At 45.5% G+C, this 23,064-nt stretch overlaps 1 protein-coding gene across 1 annotated transcript in view; it reads right to left on the bottom strand.

Annotated features, from left to right (window-relative positions):
• Window positions 1-11,593, bottom strand: part of KCNK13 (potassium two pore domain channel subfamily K member 13) — a 168,880-nt gene extending 157,287 nt beyond the window's left edge. Inside the window, exon 1 of the mRNA XM_063948630.1 lies at window positions 9,959-11,593. Coding sequence (XP_063804700.1) covers window positions 9,959-10,295 — 337 coding nt within the window. The 5' untranslated portion in view covers window positions 10,296-11,593. The remainder of the gene's footprint in view (window positions 1-9,958) is intronic.
• Between the last annotated feature and the right edge of the window lie 11,471 nt (window positions 11,594-23,064).

The following is a 23,064-nucleotide window of genomic DNA, read 5'->3' as shown; positions in this document are numbered from 1 at the left end:
CTCCCCCGCTGTCTTATCACAGTAATTCCACTAATTGCGCAGCGTGACGCCACAGAATGGACACGTGACACAGATCAACTGAGTTTTATTTTAGATCGTTCTTTTTTGATGAACGTGGACCATATTGTTGGTAGAAGTGTAATTATGAAACCATTCTCCGCAGACAGTTACTATGACGATACAGAGATAGTTACCAGGATGTTTGGGGTATACTGTAATCTGATGGCGCCGGTTTCCGCTATACATTCCTAGAAGATGCTCAGATTACAGCAATGTAATGACTTTATATAAAGAATACACTCAAAGAAATATTTTATAAGATGAATTAGATAAAGTGCAGTCACTGGCCTTTCCTTATATGTTATACAAATGTGTCCACTTACTGTATACCCGCATGTGTCCACTTACTGTATACCCGCATGTGTCCACTTACTGTATACCCGCATGTGTCCACTTACTGTATACCCGCATATGTCCACTTACTGTATACCCGCATCACACAGAAATGTCTGATAATCCCGGCAATTACCCGCCATTTGAGGGCCGGATCGTTTTGCCGAATCCTTGCCTGACTCCGCCTCCTTTCACACAGACAAGCAAATTAACGGGTCAAGAATTTCAACCCGGTAATTTACAGATCAACCCGGGTATTTCTCCTGTGTGAAAGGGACAACCTGGGGTGGAAATTCCCGTGTCTCCGAGCCTGGTAAATTCCTGGGTCGAAGTTCCGGGAATTCCAACCTGAGGTGACCCTTTAACACAGAAAAAGGACCCGGTGTTTATCGGCAAATTACCGGGTGGAACTTCTTCACCTGGGAATTCGCCTTTCTGTGTGAGAGGGGATTAGAAGCTGCTAATTGTATGCTACAATATCTCTGTCATTAATATCCTGTATATTGGGGGTCATTCCGAGTTGATCGCTAGTGAAAAATGTTTGCAGCGATTAAGTGAAAAAGCGGCACTTCTGCGTATGCGGCGCAGTACGCACGCGCGACGTACTTTCACAACAGCCGATGTATTTTTACACAAGGTCTAGCGAAGCTTTTCAGTCGCAATGGCCGCCGCAGAGTGATTGACAGGAGAGGGGTGTTTCTGGGTGTCAACTGACCGATTTCAGGGAGTGCTAAAAAAAACGCAGGTGTGCCAGGAAAAACGTAGGCGTGGCTGGGAGAACGCAGGGCGTGTTTGACGTCAAATACGGAATTGAATGGTCCGAAGTGATCGCAAGCGCTGAGCAGGTCTGAAGCTACTCTGAAACTACACAAAATTATTTTGTAGCCGCTCTGCGATCCTTTCGTTCGCACTTCTGCTAAGCTAAAATACACTCCCAGAGGGCGGCGGCTTAGCGTTTGCACGGCTGCTAAAACTGCTAGCGAGTGATCAACTCGGAATGACCCCCATCGTGTCTGGTAGCTGCGATATGTATAAAGTGACGGTATGTACTATGGGGAGAGATACGGCAGCGTGGATGTCTAGTCTATCACCTGGCACGATCACTCTCATCAATACAGTTCCCATCAGTACCTGTCTCACTTGGAGTGACATCTGCAGGTATCGTGGGATGAATGTGGCTGTAAGTGTCCCTGGTCCCTCCACATCAGCCCACCTATGAGGCGGTAGATTCTGTGAAAAATGAAAATGTGAAACTGTACAAAATGTCCGTTCTATGGGTCGCTGGGAAAGACAAAAAGCTAGAAGATTGTATCACCGGAACTACACCGGCCAGCAAAGCCCTGGTACTGCCCCAAACGCTGTGCAACTTTTATAGTATACATTTCATATGTGTGTCTGTATGTATATATGGGTCTATCTATATATATGTACTGTATGTATATATGTACTGTATGTATGTATGTATGTACTATATGTATGTATGTATGTATGTATCTATGTATGTAGTTATGTACTGTATGTATATACAGGTTGAGAATCCCATATCCAAATATTCCGAAATACGGAATATTCCAAAATACGGACTTCTTTTGAGTGAGAGTGAAATAGTGAAACCTTTGTTTTTTTATGGCTCAATGTACACAAACTTTGTTTAATACACAAATTTATTAAAAATATTGTATTAAATGACCTTCAGGCTGTGTGTATAAGGTGTATATGAAACATAAATGAATTGTGTGAATGTAGACACACTTTGTTCAGTGCACAAAGTAACAAAAAATATTGGCTAAAATGACCTTCAGGCTGTGTGTATAAGGTGTATATGTAACATAAATGCATTCTGTGCTTAGATTTAGGTCCCATCACCATGATATCTCATTATGGTATGCAATTATTCCAAAATACGGAAAAATCCCATAACCAAAATACCTCTGGTCCCAAGCATTTTGGATAAGGGATACTCAACCTGTATGTATGTATGTATGTATGTATCTATGCACGTATGTATGTACAGTGGGGCAAGAAAGTATTTGGATAGCCACTGATTGTGCAAGTTGACCCACTTAAAAAGATGAGAGAGTTCTGTAATTTCCATCATAGACTTCACCTGTGAGAGACAGAATCAGGAAATCACATTGTATGATTGTTACACTATTTATTTGTTTATTCTTGCGGAAAATAAATATTTGGACAATCAGAAAGTTGAACTCAATACTTTGTAATATAACTTCGGTGGCGATTACAGAGGTCAAACGTTTCCTGTAGTTCCTGACCTGGTTTGCACACGCTGTAGCAGGTATTTTGGCCTACTCTTCCATGCAGATCTTCCCTAGATCTGTCATGTTTTGGGGCTGTCGCCGGGCAACACGGACTTTCAACTCCCTCCGCAGATTTTCTATTGGGTTGAGGTCTGGAGACTGGCTAGGCCACTCCAGGACCTTGAAATGCTTCTTACGGAGCCACTCCTTAGTTGCCTGGGCGGTGTGTTTGGGGTCATTGTCATGCTGGAAGACCCAGCCACGTTCCATCTTCAATGCTCTTACTGAGGGAAGGAGGTTTTTTGCACAAAATCTCAGGATACATGGCCCCATTCATCCTCTCCTTAATACGGATCAGTCGCCCCGTCCCCTTTGCAGAAAAGCAGCCCCAAAGCATGATGTTTCCACCCCCATGCTTCACAGTGGGTATGGTGTTCTTGGGATGCCATTCATCATTCTTCTCCCTCCAAACACGGCGAGTGGAGTTTATACCAAAAAGTTTGATTTTGCTCTCATCTGACCACATTACATTCTCCCAATCCTCCTCTGGATCATCCAGATGGTCACTGGCAAATTTTAGATGGGCCTGGACATGTGCTGGCTTAAGCAAGGGGACCTTTCGGGTGCTGCAGGATTTCAATCCATGACGATGTAGTGCGTTACTAATGGTAACCTTTGTGACTGTGGTCCCACCTCTCTTGAGGTCATTGACCAGGTCCCCCCATGTAGTTCTGAGCTGATTCCTCACCGTTCTCAAGATCATTGATACCCCACGAGGTGAGATCTTGCATGGAGCCCCAGGTCGAGGGAGATTGTCAGTGATCTTGTATTTCTTCCATTTTTTAATAATTGCGCCAACAGTTGATCTCTTCTCACCAAGCTGCTTGCCTATTGTCGAGTAGCTCATCCCAGCCTTGTGCAGCTCTACAATTGTGTCCCTGGTGTCCTTAGACAGGTCTCTGGTCTTGGCCATGGTGGAGAGGTAGCAGTCTGACTGTCTGAGGGTGTGGACAAGTGTCTTTTATACAGATAACCAGTTCAAACAGGTGCCATTAATACAGGTAACGAGTGGAGGATAGAAGAGCTTCTTAAAGAAGAAGTAACAGGTCTGTGAGAGCCAGAAATCTTGCTGCTTGGTAGATGTCCGAATATTTATTTCCACAAGAATATACAAGTAAATTGTTTAACAATCATACAATGTGATTTCCTGATTCTGTGTCTCACAGTTGAAGTCTATGATGGAAATTACAGACCTCTCATCTTTATAAGTGGGTCAACTTGCACAATCGGTGGCTGTCTAAATACTTTTTTGCCCCACTGTGTGTACTGTGTGTACTGTATGTATGTATGTATGTATGTATGTATGTATGTAACATAGTGAATTGACAGGCTGCATTTTCTGAAACATGTGGATCACAGCATGAAGCCTCCGCTATGTGCTGCATCTGCACCAGGTCACCACCAGCCCATATAGTACTGTTACCTCCAGTCACCTGAGTCCTGCAGCCTGTGAGCTGCTGCCATTGTGCCGGAAGGATCACGTCACCCCTTGGTTCTAGGTTTAAGAGATTATGAGGAAATTATATTTGTTTCACCATTTCTTACAGAGATGCCGCCAGCTGATCGTGGCAGAAGCAGAAACACAGGACATGGTCCTGTATGTCTTACCATAACGGGAGGAAGAATCATCCGTGACAGATCTGCACATCACAGAGATTCCTGATTGCACAGTGTTAGTAACAGGTAATCAGCCTCAGGTCCATGCAGTGCAGGGGGGCCGCCCAGGTGACCCAGCACAGGGAATAGAGTGGAATAATTAGTGCGGGATCCAGGCAGAACAGGTGCTGGCAGCTGGCGAAGTAAAAGTTATCCTCCCATACTGACCTCTGCTTACTGCCAACAGCGTGATAGTACAGTGCAGCTACTGGCTAACACATACATTCTCTCTCACACACACATGCACACTCACTCATACACACACTCACACACTCACACACACACACACACACACACACACTCACACACACACACACACGCACACGCACACTCACACTCACACACATGCACACTCACACACACACGCACACTCACACACAGAGACACACACACACACTCACTCAGACACATACTCTCTCTCACACACTCTCTCACATGCACACTCACACACATACACAGACACTCTCATACATGCACACTCACTCATAGACACATACTCTCTCTCACACACTTTCTCACATGCACACTAACACACATACACAGACACTCTCATACATGCACACTCACTCATGGACACATACAACAACTTTTTTGTACCGCTCGACTGCAGATGTGATCGGACACTTGCAAAGAGAAAATACACTCCCCTATAAGCGGCGACTAACTCATTGCAGCGCTGCAAAAAGTCGCTAGCCAACAATCAACTCGGAATGACCCCCCTAGTACACATCTCAATGCCAACAACAAGATGCAAATACCGTGTGTGTGTGTATATATATATATATATATATATATACATACACACACACACACATCCCCCTTCCCAAAGTACACATCCCCCTTCCCAAAGTGCCACAAACTTAATCTTTTAAAGTTAAGTGTTCAGTATACGGTGATCTTGCCTATAAACCACAGCTGCAGCGGTTCTGCCTTATTTTCATCACTGAGTGCATCGTAGACACATTAGATGAATCAGACGTGGACTGCGTCATCCTCATCTTGCACCAGGATTTCAGCATTTGCGTTTTGTTGATGGCCGTCATGGCCACAGTTCAAATTAACATGCCATTGCCAAACTTTGGCCACATCTATGTGCGCACTCCCCCTCCCCCCTTCAACTCCATTCCCAGTGACCACAATGCACCAGGGCATAAGTGCAACTTGTCAATAATAAGACTTACATCGCAAAAAAGCCTCAACTTGCATTTCCATCCAACTATGAAAGAGGTCCACGGCTGTTTATGTTCTACACTTGCCATTGACCTAATCTCAGGAGAATGATTCTGTATGCTCCCAGCCATGGGCTGCATTGAGTTATCACCTTCCTCCATATCTGCCACTGATATCTTCCCATTTAGGGACTACCAGACAGATGCTCTGAAACGCCCCCATCGCAGACTCTCTGGGTGTGAAAGAAGGCGACAGAGAAAATGGAAAAGTTGCAGGGATCTAGTTCTGTTCTCTCACTGCATAATATCTTATCATATGAACAAAGATCCGCCGGCACCAAACACAGACAAGCGGCTCTTTGTGTCTAAGCTGAAGGATGACTCAACTTCAATACAGACAGATTTGTGAGGACATTTCATCCAGCTCTGAGGACAGTAAATAAGAACTTCTGAAATTTCAGATGAGCGAGTTATTTCTGTAATAAATGTAACCAATGCATTATATAGAGTCTCATCCTGTGACGAGCTCAATGCATTATATAGAGTCTCATCCTGTGACAAGCTCAATGCATTATATAGAGCCTCATCCTATGACAAGCTCAATGCATTATATAGAGTCTCATCCTGTGACGAGCTCAATGCATTATATAGAGCCTCATCCTATGACAAGCTCAATGCACTATATAGAGTCTCATCCTGTGACAAGCTCAATGCATTATATAGAGTCTCATCCTGTGACAAGCTCAATGCATTATATATATATAGTCTCATCCTATAACAAGCTCAATGCATTATATAGAGTCTCATCCTATGACAAGCTCAATGCATTATATAGAGTCTCATCCTATAACAAGCTCAATGCATTATATAGAGTCTCATCCTATAACAAGCTCAATGCATTATATAGAGTCTCATCCTATGACAAGCTCAATGCATTATATAGAGTCTCATCCTATAACAAGCTCAATGCATTATATAGAGTCTCATCCTATAACAAGCTCAATGCATTATATAGAGTCTTATCCTATAACAAGCTCAATGCATTATATAGAGTCTCATCCTATAACAAGCTCAGTGCATTATATAGAGTCTCATCCTGTGACAAGCTCAATGCATTATATAGAGTCTCATCCTGTGACAAGCTCAATGCATTATATAGAGTCTCATCCTATAACAAGCTCAATGCATTATATAGAGTCTCATCCTATAACAAGCTCAGTGCATTATATAGAGTCTCATCCTATAACAAGCTCAATGCATTATATAGAGTCTCATCCTATGACAAGCTCAATGCATTATATAGAGTCTCATCCTATGACAAGCTCAATGCATTATATAGAGTCTCATCCTGTGACAAGCTCAATGCATTATATAGAGTCTCATCCTGTGACAAGCTCAATGCATTATATAGAGTCTTATCCTGTGACAAGCTCAATGCATTATATAGAGTCTCATCCTATAACAAGCTCAATGCATTATATAGAGTCTCATCCTATAACAAGTTTAATGCATTATATAGAGTCTCATCCTATAACAAGCTCAATGCATTATATAGAGTCTCATCCTGTGACAAGCTCAATGCATTATATAGAGTCTCATCCTGTGACAAGCTCAATGCATTATATAGAGTCTCATCCTATAACAAGCTCAATGCATTATATAGAGTCTCATCCTATAACGAGCTCAGTGCATTATATAGAGTCTCATCCTGTGACGAGCTCAATGCATTATATAGAGTCTCATCCTGTGACAAGCTCAATGCATTATATAGAGTCTCATCCTATAACAAGCTCAATGCATTATATAGAGTCTCATCCTACAACAAGCTCAGTGCATTATATAGAGTCTCATCTTATAACAAGCTCAGTGCATTATATAGAGTCTCATCCTATAACAAGATCATTCATGTTAATGGGAGCTGTGGTCAGAATGTTACTTTTACAGCAAAATTTGCTGAATCACTTCTCTCCTTATCTTCTGGGAACTTAAACTCCATGAAGAGAAAACTGGACACGTGCAGTATTAATAGCAGTATTCTCATAGTGTCACCGTGAACCCTGTAATTGACTACAACTGTCTCAATCACGGTGCAAGGTAAGAGAACAGAGACTTCCCATAGTCTATACAGAGAACATTCCGTGTAACATGACTGGAAACTTATGTTCTGCACATTCTTGTCAATTACAATAAAATGCCTCCAAGATTAGATCACTTCACAGTCATTCCACTGAGCACAGGCCACGCAGACACAATTCTCACATGAAATGCCTCCAGATGAGATCACCTCACAGTCATTACACTGAGCACAGGCCACGCAGACACAATTCTCACATGAAATGCCTCCAGATGAGATCACCTCACAGTCATTCCACTGAGCACAGGCCACGCAGACACAATTCTCACATGAAATGCCTCCAAGATGAGATCACCTCACAGTCATTCCACTGAGCACAGGCCACGCAGACACAATTCTCACATGAAATGCCTCCAGATGAGATCACCTCACAGTCATTCCACTGAGCACAGGCCACGCAGACACAATTCTCACATGAAATGCCTCCAGATGAGATCACCTCACAGTCATTCCACTGAGCATAGGCCACGCAGACACAATTCTCACATGAAATGCCTCCAGATGAGATCACCTCACAGTCATTCCACTGAGCACAGGCCACGCAGACACAATTCTCACATGAAATTAGGCTTTTTGGCAAAGGAAATAATGAGATGATGGAGTTTTAAGGTGAGTTTCCTTCTTTATTGAAAATATTTATACTGTAACTCAGATTTTGACTGAAATACTGTGTAGATCATGGGGGGGGGGGTATGGGTCCCAGGGTCCGCACCAATTAGGTGAACACCCATTAGGTCGACACTGTCATGAGGCTGACATGAACAAGGTCGACGTGCATTTTTTATTTTTTTTTGGTGCCGGATTCTCCGTCAAGTGACCGGGAACCCCAATTAGTGCACCGCGTCCCCTCGCATGGCTCGCTTCTCTCGCCATGCTGCAGGCAAGGTGCCTCGCTGTGCTCGGCACAGGTTACCGTTCCCAATCGTAGTCCACGTGGATCGTAAAGTATGAAAAAATCCCCCCAAAAAATAAAATGTGAAAAACTCATGAAGATCCTTTTGCATGTCGACTTTGTTCGTGTTGACCGAGTGGCCGTGTCGATCTATTTCTAGTGTCGACCTATCCACTGGGTGTTGACTTAATGGGTGTCGACCTAATTGGTGTCGACCCAGAGTCCGGACACCGATAATGGGACATGTGCTACAAAATGCCTGGTTATGTTTCTACAGTGTCTACTCATTGCACATGGTGTGCCTACTCTCCACTCTGCTACCACAGCATCCAGATGTGAAGAGGAAAACGTGTCACTATCACATCAGGGCCCAAACCTTTTTTCTTAAATACTTTTCAGATGTTCTCCTACAATACTTCCTCTCCTTGTGACATGGACCTTGTCTCTTTTACTTACTTTCTTTGCTCCAATGTTTTTTGTTACATTTCATGGAGAGTACCCTCCTCTGTCAGCGTAATACATGAAGGAGCAAACTGGGACCAATGTATTTGACAAGACCGGACCAGTCTGTACTGAGACCCATACAGCTGAGCCCTGTCCTATCTCAATTCAATCTTGCAATGGAAAGTAAAGTCCCATTTTTGCCTTGGACTGCAGAACTAGGTGCCTGGTGCCTTCACTCTACCCAACTCCTCTCCTCACTCTGTATAAACATCTGCTCCCTCACTGCCACCTTACTCTGAATACAGACTGTACCCATTTAGGTGGAAATCAAGGTGCACAGTGGGACCAGTGTTATGCCAATGTAATGACCTCCTGCGCTCTCATGGTAAAAGCCCAATGCTTATCAGAGGATCCTGAAAAGTCCAATACACAGATGATAACATTGCCCTAAACTTCTGTAATATATTATTAGTGATAAGAATCTTTTGTTTGATGGGAGTTTAAAATACAGATTACATTTTTCTTCTGTTAAAATAGAACATTCAACAAATGATGTGTGTTCTTCTGTATATAAAGGAATTGATTATTTACCCTACCAGGGGCATTCAGTGTTGAACAGTTTCAAGCCAGGTATGTATCATTCCAGATACCCAAGTTTAGCTCTTAAGGGTATATATTATAAATGGCGGCTTTCAAAACCATCAATTGTTGGTGGTTTTACCTTCAGATATTAAAATGGCGCACTATCAAATTCAAAACCAGGCATATCATGAATAGATGTCAAGGTAATATTCAGCATGTTATATGTGTAAACCAACATCTGTCTTCAAGGCCCAAAACTTTAACTCTCTTGAAAACATATCTAAACATCTTTTTCACAACTCTTACTAATCATCTCTTACAGCCAGAGATTTGGACAAGTCAATATATTGTCAATAAAAGTATTACTTACCAATTGTTGAGACTACGGTTCCAACAAAGTAGAATGCTCCAGTAAAATCCCACCTCGGTCTAATGGCATCCACCCTAATTCCAGCTACATTGGCCTCCTCATATTCCCGGAGGAAGCTGCGAAGGTCGCTTTTGCTGAGGTTGTATTTCTGTGTGAAGTTGTCAAACTTGTGCTGCCATCTTTCCTTGGCTTCTTTCTCTTTGGGTTGCTCAATGGCTGAGAATACCGCAGCTCCACAAAGCAAGTAAAGGATAATCAGTATTGCCAACAAGAGGAACCGACCATTGTCTTCATTCAGGTGACTAAAACCACAGCAACAGCCACATCGACAAGCCATTCTCTGCCCCTGGGCAGCAATTAGTAGGACACCGATCTCAAGGTGTATCTGCTAATCCAGTGTGTTCATTCAGGTGGCAGAGATCCAATAATCAACTTTACTTTCAAATACCATCCAATGTGCGTGTAGAAAACATGATCTCTATGTTCTGTAGTACACTTAGCTGGAAGGCTTACCTGAAGACATCTCTGGATTTTCTGAAAGATCTAAAATGATCTCTGAAGTTTACATAATGCCAGCTAATTGGCAAGGAACCAGATGTGCCCACTTGTGCCAGAATAAAAAGAGGATGCCTAGTTAGACATCTCTCTCTGTACTGATAAATTAGTAAGAACAGAAAAAGAACATTAACCCAGCTCCATGGTCTTGATTCGTCTAGGACCATATCTCACCGTATTAATGAAGGATGGCTGTCAGGTTAAATTCCTGGTGTCCCAAGTAGGGATTGGTGCTGGTTCCATACTGGTAGCCATCAGCTGGGACATCTGTCTAGCCAAACATCTCATGTGTTGGTTGCTGACAATTGGCTTTTGCATATAATGGGTACAGTACATTACTGATAGACCTTACCCAGCTCTTCAGCACCTCTGTGCCTTATCGTACATTCACTATCATCCAGTGTAGTCTTGGGGTGATGTGGGCTACTGTACATCCACTGCCATCTACGCCCAGATCTTCTGACCAGCTGAGGTCTCTGGGCTGACCATGTCTCCCAGAGCTTGTAGGCTCCACAGGAAAGCAGATAGGTACTGAGGTGTAACTTTGCAGAAGGACATTGCTCTCCTCTGTATGATCCGTGGTGGGAGCTCAGGACTTCATTGTGTCTGGACAAGACATGGTGTAGAGTCTATGAGATGGTGGTCAGCAGTCAGGTCCCCTGCCCTCCTCCTGAGGACCCCCAGCTGGCAATGCCATTAATATACCAACCACCCTATCTAATGCAGAGGATGCAGCCTATCTAATGCAGAGGATGCAGCTTCTCTAATGCAGAGGATGCAACTTATCTAATGCAGAGGATGCAGCTTCTCTAATGCAGAGGATGCAACTTCTCTAATGCAAAGGATGCAACTCCCCAAACTTCCCGCAGCCCCTCAATGCTGGCTGCTGGTGTTGCATGGAGCGGGGAGGGTTGTGGCTGGACTCCGGGGCAATGCCAGCAGCGGGGGCTGATTAACCCACCCCAGCTCGGGCCCTTGCAGGGCACAGATGTAAGGCCGGCCCCCGTGCAATGACACCCGGTCCCGATGATCCCCGCTCACCCCCGGGCTCTCCTCCGCTGCCAGCAGCTGCTGCGCTCTCCGTCCTCCTGCCTTGTGATCTCAGCGCAGCTGCAGCGCCCCGTGTGGCTGGTGGCGGCACTGCAGCCTCTCCCGGATACTTTGTATCACTGGGCAGCTGCGATCCCGGGAGCGACCCTTTATACACGGGCTGCCGGTTACCGGCCTGAGATCGGTGCAGGCGGGGAGAGGTCGGAGCAGATCATTGGGTGATGCGATGACTGGAGAATAACCTGTCCCAAGCTGCCGGCTGCACTCTAATGGGGGTTATCTATAGCCCCGGAGACTTCAAACGGACCGAAGTGGATTGATGTGTAGCCAGAGCTACCCGGGGTGCTGATCCCAGCCGGGTCCCTGTCCGAGGTGCTGATCCCAGCAGGGTCCCTGTCCGAGGTGCTGATCCCAGCCGGGTCCCTGTCCGAGGTGCTGATCCCAGCCAGGTCCCTGTCCGAGGTGCTGAAACCAGCCTGGTCCCTGTCCGAGGTGCTGATCCCAGCCAGGTCCCTGTCCGAGGTGCTGATCCCAGCCGGGTCCCTGTCCGAGGTGCTGATCCCAGCCTGGTCCCTGTCCGAGGTGCTGATCCCAGCCTGGTCCCTGTCCGAGGTGCTGAAACCAGCCTGGTCCCTGTCCGAGGTGCTGATCCCAGCCAGGTCCCTGTCCGAGGTGCTGAAGCCTGAAACCAGCCGGCTCCCTGTCCGAGGTGTTGATCCCAGCCGGGTCCCTGTCCGAGGTGTTGATCCCAGCCGGGTCCCTGTCCGAGGTGCTGATCCCAGCCGGGTCCCTGTCCGAGGTGCTGATCCCAGCCGGGTCCCTATCCAAGGTGCTGATCCCAGCCGGGTCCCTGTCCGAGGTGCTGATCCCAGCCAGTTCCCTGTCCCAGGTGCAGATCCCTGCCTTTGACCTGACTTTTTTCTCTTCCCCCCCCCCCCCCCCCCCCCCCCCCCAGTTATATTCCACGCTAATGTCTATGGAAACTGGATGTCATTTACAACAAATCTTATGAACAGCCAACAGGTTTTATTACTATAGATTATGAAAGTAAAAAGTAATAAAAGTAACAGTCTGATTGCTGAGGGTAATAATACAAGTTATATGGACTCCAGTTAGTGCAGCTTAATCACTGGAAGCTCTAAAGCAAATCTTTACACTTTGCAACTACATTGTGACATAAATTCTGTGGGCACCGCTGTAGGCGTAGTGGGTAGTGTCACAGAGTTTTATTCCTTTCTTCCATTCTCCAGTAGGAAACAGGTAAGTAGATTTACTTCTGGGGTAAAAAAAAAACAAAAACAAAAAAACAGAGTCCTTGTGAATTTGAATTGTAAGATCCTGCTGCAAGGACTGATGTGACCAGTGCCTAAAGTGGTCCTATAGAGGGGGTAGAACTCTGCCCCCCTATCCGCCCTACCTCTGGGATGCCACACCCCTAGCCACTTATCTTCCTGCCCACCTGGTGGGCATTCCCATTAGTATAGATGATTTGTACAGTCAGTGTGTGACACACACACTGGGCACCACACACACACTCTCATACACACAGGATGCCACACACATACATACCGGGTGCCACACACACACATACATGGATGCCACTAACACACACACACACACACACACACACACACACACACACACACAGACACACTGATTGCTTGCACAGCCTGGCTGTTTTGGAGTGACTGGGGGTGGGATGTACAATAAAATACAATACAACTAGGTGCAATAAAAACCCCATTTAGGTTTTTATCGCATTTCCAAATGTACTAAAGCCCTGATGCCGGGGCTCCCTATAGAAGCCTAAGGGCTTCTTACCGCATTGCGCTGTGTGAGGAATCCGACTGGATCCCTCCCAGCATGCCCTGCAGCCGCTGCATCATTCTGCACATGTGCAGATGTGGTTCTGGGTTTTAAACCAGGGACCAAAGCACATGGCATAGGACTGCTCTTATCGGGAGACTGTCCTTTGCAATACTAACCACATATGTTTGTGCATATGTGATTAGTATGGATGCGATGTGTGACGGAATGTACACCACAAGGTTAGTACATCCCACCCTTAGTGAGTCCCCTCCAGAACAAAACTCCACACGCTGACTCACAGTCAAGTTGAACTCAGTCTCTGATTCAATCTCTGGCCACTCGGTGCCCACTCAGGTCAGGTCCTCTCAAGACTCCTCTTCACGCGGCAGGACTCAGGAGAGACAGACACATGATAGCGTCACTGCACCATCTCATGCACACCACTGCCGCCATTGGAGGGGGACTGGAGGAGGAGGGCCAGAGCTGACAGAGAGAAGCCGACAGCTGCCTGTACTAGATGCTATGGCTGCACAAGGTTGGTGGATGGACGCGGAACGTGTTCTGCCTCTAATTACAACTGACGGAATGCAGTACCACCCCATTCTGGTCCACTTTATCCCCTGGATGTGACTCACTAAAATAATCTCTGTACGGCACTACATGAATAACTGGTAATAGGTCAAATAAATGCAGAACTCATGATGCTGAAGGCAGCATAAAAAGAGCCTAGAAGCTATGTTTGGAGTTCAGAAAGCATTGACCTCACCTCGGCTCTCACCAGCGCATGAAACACAATAATAATTAACTTAAAGAAAACAAACACATGTACAGTACACTGTAACAAAGACAGACAGTGTGCTAACATCAGCTGTAACAAAGACAGACAGTGTGCTAACATCAGCTGTAACAAAGACAGACAGTGTGCTAACATCAGCTGTAACAAAGACAGACAGTGTGCTAACATCAGCTGTAACAGAGACAGACAGTGTGCTAACATCAGCTGTAAAAGAGACAGACAGTGTGCTAACATCAGCTGTAACAGAGACAGTGTGCTAACATCAGCTGTAACAGGGACAGACAGTGTGCTAACATCAGCTGTAACAAAGACAGACAGTGTGCTAACATCAGCTGTAACAGAGACAGACAGTGTGCTAACATCAGCTGTAAAAGAGACAGACAGTGTGCTAACATCAGCTGTAACAGAGACAGTGTGCTAACATCAGCTGTAACAGGGACAGACAGTGTGCTAACATCAGCTGTAACAGAGACAGTGTGCTAACATCAGCTGTAACAGAGACAGACCGTGTGCTAACATCAGCTGTAACAGAGACAGTGTGCTAACATCAGCTGTAACAAAAACAGACAGTGTGCTAACATCAGCTGTAACAGAGACAGACAGTGTGCTAACATCAGCTGTAACAGAGACAGTGTGCTAACATCAGCTGTAACAGAGACAGTGTGCTAACATCAGCTGTAACAGGGACAGACAGTGTGCTAACATCAGCTGTAACAGAGACAGTGTGCTAACATCAGCTGTAACAGAGACAGTGTGCTAACATCAGCTGTAACAGAGACAGTGTGCTAACATCAGCTGTAACAGAGACAGTGTGCTAACAACCGCTGTAACAGAGACAGTGTGCTAACAACCGCTGTAACAGAGACAGTGTGCTAACATCAGCTGTAACAGAGACAGACCGTGTGCTAACATCAGCTGTAACAGAGACAGACAGTGTGCTAACATCAGCTGTAACAGAGACAGTGTGCTAACATCCGCTGTAACAGAGACAGTGTGCTAACATCAGCTGTAACAGAGACAGTGTGCTAACATCAGCTGTAACAGAGACAGTGTGCTAACATCCGCTGTAACAGAGACAGTGTGCTAACATCAGCTGTAACAGAGACAGTGTGCTAACATCAGCTGTAACAGGGACAGACAGTGTGCTAACATCAGCTGTAACAGGGACAGACAGTGTGCTAACATCCGCTGTAACAGAGACAGTGTGCTAACATCAGCTGTAACAGAGACAGTGTGCTAACATCAGCTGTAACAGAGACAGTGTGCTAACATCAGCTGTAACAGAGACAGTGTGCTAACATCAGCTGTAACAGAGACAGTGTGCTAACATCAGCTGTAACAGAGACAGACCGTGTGCTAACATCAGCTGTAACAGAGACAGACAGTGTGCTAACATCAGCTGTAACAGAGACAGACCGTGTGCTAACATCAGCTGTAACAGAGACAGACCGTGTGCTAACATCAGCTGTAACAGAGACAGACCGTGTGCTAACATCAGCTGTAACAGAGACAGACAGTGTGCTAACATCAGCTGTAACAGAGACAGTGTGCTAACATCAGCTGTAACAGAGACAGTGTGCTAACATCAGCTGTAACAGAGACAGACAGTGTGCTAACATCAGCTGTAACAGAGACAGTGTGCTAACATCAGCTGTAACAGAGACAGTGTGCTAACATCAGCAGTAACAGAGACAGTGTGCTAACATCAGCTGTAACAGAGACAGTGTGCTAACAACCGCTGTAACAGAGACAGTGTGCTAACATCAGCTGTAACAGAGACAGTGTGCTAACATCAGCTGTAACAGAGACAGTGTGCTAACAACCGCTGTAACAGAGACAGTGTGCTAACAACCGCTGTAACAGAGACAGTGTGCTAACATCAGCTGTAACAGAGACAGTGTGCTAACATCAGCTGTAACAGAGACAGACAGTGTGCTAACAACTGTAACAGAGACAGACAATGTGCTAACATCAGCTGTAACAGAGACAGACAGTGTGCTAACATCAGCTGTAACAGAGACAGTGTGCTAACATCAGCTGTAACAGAGACAGTGTGCTAACATCAGCTGTAACAGGGACAGACAGTGTGCTAACATCAGCTGTAACAGGGACAGACAGTGTGCTAACATCAGCTGTAACAGAGACAGTGTGCTAACATCAGCTGTAACAGAGACAGTGTGCTAACATCAGCTGTAACAGAGACAGACAGTGTGCTAACATCAGCTGTAACAGAGACAGTGTGCTAACATCAGCTGTAACAGAGACAGTGTGCTAACATCAGCTGTAACAGAGACAGTGTGCTAACATCAGCTGTAACAGAGACAGTGTGCTAACATCAGCTGTAACAGGGACAGTGTGCTAACATCAGCTGTAACAGAGACAGTGTGCTAACATCAGCTGTAACAGAGACAGTGTGCTAACATCAGCTGTAACAGAGACAGTGTGCTAACATCAGCTGTAACAGAGACAGTGTGCTAACATCAGCTGTAACAGAGACAGTGTGCTAACATCAGCTGTAACAGAGACAGTGTGCTAACATCAGCTGTAACAGGGACAGACAGTGTGCTAACATCAGCTGTAACAGAGACAGACAGTGTGCTAACATCAGCTGTAACAGAGACAGTGTGCTAACATCAGCTGTAACAGAGACAGTGTGCTAACATCAGCTGTAACAGAGACAGTGTGCTAACATCAGCTGTAACAGGGACAGACAGTGTGCTAACATCAGCTGTAACAGAGACAGACAGTGTGCTAACATCAGCTGTAACAGAGACAGTGTGCTAACATCAGCTGTAACAGGGACAGACAGTGTGCTAACATCAGCTGTAACAGAGACAGACAGTGTGCTAACATCAGCTGTAACAGAGACAGTGTGCTAACATCAGCTGTAACAGAGACAGTGTGCTAACATCAGCTGTAACAGAGACAGTGTGCTAACATCAGCTGTAACAGAGACAGTGTGCTAACATCAGCTGTAACAGAGACAGACAGTGTGCTAACATCAGCTGTAACAGAGACAGTGTGCTAACATCAGCTGTAACAGAGACAGTGTGCTAACATCAGCTGTAACAAAGACAGTGTGCTAACATCCGCTGTAACAGAGACAGTGTGCTAACATCAGCTGTAACAGAGACAGTGTGCTAACATCAGCTGTAACAGAGACAGTGTGCTAACATCAGCTGTAACAGAGACAGACAGTGTGCTAACATCAGCTGTAACAGAGACAGTGTGCTAACATCAGCTGTAACAGAGACAGTGTGCTAACATCAGCTGTAACAGAGACAGTGTGCTAACATCCGCTGTAACAGAGACAGTGTGCTAACATCAGCTGTAACAGAGACAGTGTGCTAACATCAGCTGTAACAAAAACAGACAGTGTGCTAACATCAGCTGTAACAGAGACAGTGTGCTAACATCAGCTGTAACAGAGACAGACAGTGTGCTAACATCAGCTGTAACAGAGACAGTGTGCTAACATCAGCTGTAACAGAGACAGTGTGCTAACATCAGCTGTAACAGAGACAGTGTGCTAACATCCGCTGTAACAGAGACAGTGTGCTAACATCTGCTGTAACAGAGACAGTGTGCTAACATCAGCTGTAACAGAGACAGTGTGCTAACATCAGCTGTAACAGAGACAGTGTGCTAACATCCGCTGTAACAGAGACAGTGTGCTAACATCAGCTGTAACAGAGACAGTGTGCTAACATCCGCTGTAACAGAGACAGTGTGCTAACAACCGCTGTAACAGAGACAGTGTGCTAACATCAGCTGTAACAGAGACAGACAGTGTGCTAACATCCGCTGTAACAGAGACATTGTGCTAACATCAGCTGTAACAGAGACAGTGTGCTAACATCAGCTGTAACAGAGACAGTGTGCTAACATCAGCTGTAACAGGGACAGACAGTGTGCTAACAACCGCTGTAACAGAGACAGACAGTGTGCTAACATCAGCTGTAACAGAGACAGTATGCTAACATCAGCTGTAACAGAGACAGTGTGCTAACATCAGCTGTAACAGAGACAGTGTGCTAACATCAGCTGTAACAGAGACAGACAGTGTGCTAACATCAGCTGTAACAGAGACAGTGTGCTAACATCAGCTGTAACAGAGACAGTGTGCTAACATCAGCTGTAACAGAGACAGACAGTGTGCTAACATCAGCTGTAACAGAGACAGTGTGCTAACATCAGCTGTAACAGAGACAGTGTGCTAACAACCGCTGTAACAGAGACAGTGTGCTAACATCAGCTGTAACAGAGACAGACAGTGTGCTAACATCAGCTGTAACAGAGACAGTGTGCTAACATCAGCTGTAACAGAGACAGTGTGCTAACATCAGCTGTAACAGGGACAGACAGTGTGCTAACAACCGCTGTAACAGAGACAGACAGTGTGCTAACATCAGCTGTAACAGAGACAGTGTGCTAACATCAGCTGTAACAGAGACAGTGTGCTAACATCAGCTGTAACAGAGACAGTGTGCTAACATCCGCTGTAACAGAGACAGTGTGCTAACAACCGCTGTAACAGAGACAGTGTGCTAACAACCGCTGTAACAGAGACAGTGTGCTAACATCAGCTGTAACAGAGACAGACCGTGTGCTAACATCAGCTGTAACAGAGACAGTGTGCTAACAACCGCTGTAACAGAGACAGTGTGCTAACATCAGCTGTAACAGAGACAGTGTGCTAACATCCGCTGTAACAGAGACAGTGTGCTAACAACCGCTGTAACAGAGACAGTGTGCTAACATCCGCTGTAACAGAGACAGTGTGCTAACAACCGCTGTAACAGAGACAGTGTGCTAACATCAGCTGTAACAGAGACAGTGTGCTAACATCCGCTGTAACAGAGACAGTGTGCTAACAACCGCTGTAACAGAGACAGTGTGCTAACATCAGCTGTAACAGAGACAGACAGTGTGCTAACATCCGCTGTAACAGAGACAGTGTGCTAACAACCGCTGTAACAGAGACAGTGTGCTAACATCAGCTGTAACAGAGACAGACAGTGTGCTAACATCCGCTGTAACAGAGACAGTGTGCTAACAACCGCTGTAACAGAGACAGTGTGCTAACATCAGCTGTAACAGAGACAGTGTGCTAACATCAGCTGTAACAGAGACAGTGTGCTAACATCAGCTGTAACAGAGACAGTGTGCTAACAACCGCTGTAACAGAGACAGTGTGCTAACATCAGCTGTAACAGAGACAGTGTGCTAACATCAGCTGTAACAGAGACAGTGTGCTAACAACCGCTGTAACAGAGACAGTGTGCTAACATCAGCTGTAACAGAGACAGTGTGCTAACATCAGCTGTAACAGAGACAGTGTGCTAACATCAGCTGGAACAGAGACAGTGTGCTAACTCAGCTGTAACAGGGACAGACAGTGTGCTAACATCAGCTGTAACAGAGACAGACAGTGTGCTAACATCAGCTGTAACAGAGACAGACCGATGTGCTAACATCAGCTGTAACAGAGACAGACCGTGTGCTAACATCAGCTGTAACAGAGACAGACAGTGTGCTAACATCAGCTGTAACAGAGACAGTCGTGCTAACATCAGCTGTAACAGAGACAGACCGTGTGCTAACATCAGCTGTAACAGAGACAGTGTGCTAACATCAGCTGTAACAGAGACACGTGTGCTAACATCAGCTGTAACAGAGACAGACAGTGTGCTAACATCAGCTGTAACAGAGACAGACAGTGTGCTAACATCAGCTGTAACAGAGACAGTGTGCTAACATCAGCTGTAACAGAGACAGACCGTGTGCTAACATCAGCTGTAACAGAGACAGTGTGCTAACATCAGCTGTAACAGAGACAGTGTGCTAACATCAGCTGTAACAGAGACAGAGTGTGCTAACATCAGCTGTAACAGAGACAGTGTGCTAACATCAGCTGTAACAGAGACAGACCGTGTGCTAACATCAGCTGTAACAGAGACAGTGTGCTAACATCAGCTGTAACAGAGACAGTGTGCTAACATCCGCTGTAACAGAGACAGTGTGCTAACATCAGCTGTAACAGAGACAGTGTGCTAACATCAGCTGTAACAGAGACAGTGTGCTAACAACCGCTGTAACAGAGACAGTGTGCTAACATCAGCTGTAACAGAGACAGACAGTGTGCTAACATCCGCTGTAACAGAGACAGTGTGCTAACAACCGCTGTAACAGAGACAGTGTGCTAACATCAGCTGTAACAGAGACAGACAGTGTGCTAACATCAGCTGTAACAGAGACAGTGTGCTAACATCAGCTGTAACAAAACAGACAGTGTGCTAACATCAGCTGTAACAGAGACAGTGTGCTAACATCAGCTGTAACAAAACAGACAGTGTGCTAACATCAGCTGTAACAGAGACAGTGTGCTAACATCAGCTGTAACAGAGACAGTGTGCTAACATCAGCTGTAACAGAGACAGACAGTGTGCTAACATCAGCTGTAACAGAGACAGTGTGCTAACATCAGCTGTAACAGAGACAGACAGTGTGCTAACATCAGCTGTAACAGAGACAGTGTGCTAACATCAGCTGTAACAGAGACAGTGTGCTAACATCAGCTGTAACAGAGACAGTGTGCTAACATCAGCTGTAACAGAGACAGTGTGCTAACATCAGCTGTAACAGAGACAGACAGTGTGCTAACATCAGCTGTAACAGAGACAGTGTGCTAATATCAGCTGTAACAGAGACAGTGTGCTAACATCAGCTGTAACAGAGACAGTGTGCTAACATCAGCTGTAACAGAGACAGTGTGCTAACATCAGCTGTAACAGAGACAGTGTGCTAACATCAGCTGTAACAGAGACAGTGTGCTAACATCAGCTGTAACAGAGACAGACAGTGTGCTAACATCAGCTGTAACAGAGACAGTGTGCTAACATCAGCTGTAACAGAGACAGTGTGCTAACATCAGCTGTAACAGAGACAGTGTGCTAACATCAGCTGTAACAGAGACAGTGTGCTAACAACCGCTGTAACAGAGACAGTGTGCTAACATCAGCTGTAACAGAGACAGTGTGCTAACATCAGCTGTAACAGAGACAGTGTGCTAACATCAGCTGTAACAGAGACAGTGTGCTAACATCAGCTGTAACAGAGACAGTGTGCTAACATCCGCTGCAACAGAGACAGTGTGCTAACATCAGCTGTAACAGAGACAGACAGTGTGCTAACATCAGCTGTAACAGAGACAGTGTGCTAACATCCGCTGTAACAGAGACAGTGTGCTAACATCAGCTGTAACAGAGACAGTGTGCTAACATCAGCTGTAACAGAGACAGACAGTGTGCTAACATCAGCTGTAACAGAGACAGTGTGCTAACATCCGCTGTAACAGAGACAGTGTGCTAACATCAGCTGTAACAGAGACAGTGTGCTAACATCAGCTGTAACAGAGACAGTGTGCTAACATCAGCTGTAACAGAGACAGTGTGCTAACATCAGCTGTAACAGAGACAGTGTGCTAACATCAGCTGTAACAGAGACAGTGTGCTAACATCCGCTGTAACAGAGACAGTGTGCTAACATCAGCTGTAACAGAGACAGTGTGCTAACATCAGCTGTAACAGAGACAGTGTGCTAACATCAGCTGTAACAGAGACAGTGTGCTAACATCAGCTGTAACAGAGACAGTGTGCTAACATCAGCTGTAACAGAGACAGTGTGCTAACAACCGCTGTAACAGAGACAGACAGTGTGCTAACATCAGCTGTAACAGAGACAGACAGTGTGCTAACATCAGCTGTAACAGAGACAGTGTGCTAACATCAGCTGTAACAGAGACAGTGTGCTAACATCCGCTGTAACAGAGACAGTGTGCTAACATCAGCTGTAACAGAGACAGTGTGCTAACATCAGCTGTAACAGAGACAGTGTGCTAACAACCGCTGTAACAGAGACAGTGTGCTAACATCAGCTGTAACAGAGACAGACAGTGTGCTAACATCCGCTGTAACAGAGACAGTGTGCTAACAACCGCTGTAACAGAGACAGTGTGCTAACATCAGCTGTAACAGAGACAGACAGTGTGCTAACATCAGCTGTAACAGAGACAGTGTGCTAACATCAGCTGTAACAAAAACAGACAGTGTGCTAACATCAGCTGTAACAGAGACAGTGTGCTAACATCAGCTGTAACAAAAACAGACAGTGTGCTAACATCAGCTGTAACAGAGACAGTGTGCTAACATCAGCTGTAACAGAGACAGTGTGCTAACATCAGCTGTAACAGAGACAGACAGTGTGCTAACATCAGCTGTAACAGAGACAGTGTGCTAACATCAGCTGTAACAGAGACAGACAGTGTGCTAACATCAGCTGTAACAGAGACAGTGTGCTAACATCAGCTGTAACAGAGACAGTGTGCTAACATCAGCTGTAACAGAGACAGTGTGCTAACATCAGCTGTAACAGAGACAGTGTGCTAACATCAGCTGTAACAGAGACAGACAGTGTGCTAACATCAGCTGTAACAGAGACAGTGTGCTAATATCAGCTGTAACAGAGACAGTGTGCTAACATCAGCTGTAACAGAGACAGTGTGCTAACATCAGCTGTAACAGAGACAGTGTGCTAACATCAGCTGTAACAGAGACAGTGTGCTAACATCAGCTGTAACAGAGACAGTGTGCTAACATCAGCTGTAACAGAGACAGTGTGCTAACATCAGCTGTAACAGAGACAGTGTGCTAACATCAGCTGTAACAGAGACAGTGTGCTAACATCAGCTGTAACAGGGACAGTGTGCTAACATCAGCTGTAACAGAGACAGTGTGCTAACATCAGCTGTAACAGAGACAGTGTGCTAACATCAGCTGTAACAGAGACAGTGTGCTAACATCAGCTGTAACAGAGACAGTGTGCTAACATCAGCTGT

Source organism: Pseudophryne corroboree, chromosome 12 (genome assembly GCF_028390025.1).
Source record: "Pseudophryne corroboree isolate aPseCor3 chromosome 12, aPseCor3.hap2, whole genome shotgun sequence".
Classification (NCBI taxonomy): Eukaryota; Metazoa; Chordata; class Amphibia; order Anura; family Myobatrachidae; genus Pseudophryne; species Pseudophryne corroboree.
This window is presented reverse-complemented; position numbering and strand designations above follow the sequence as displayed.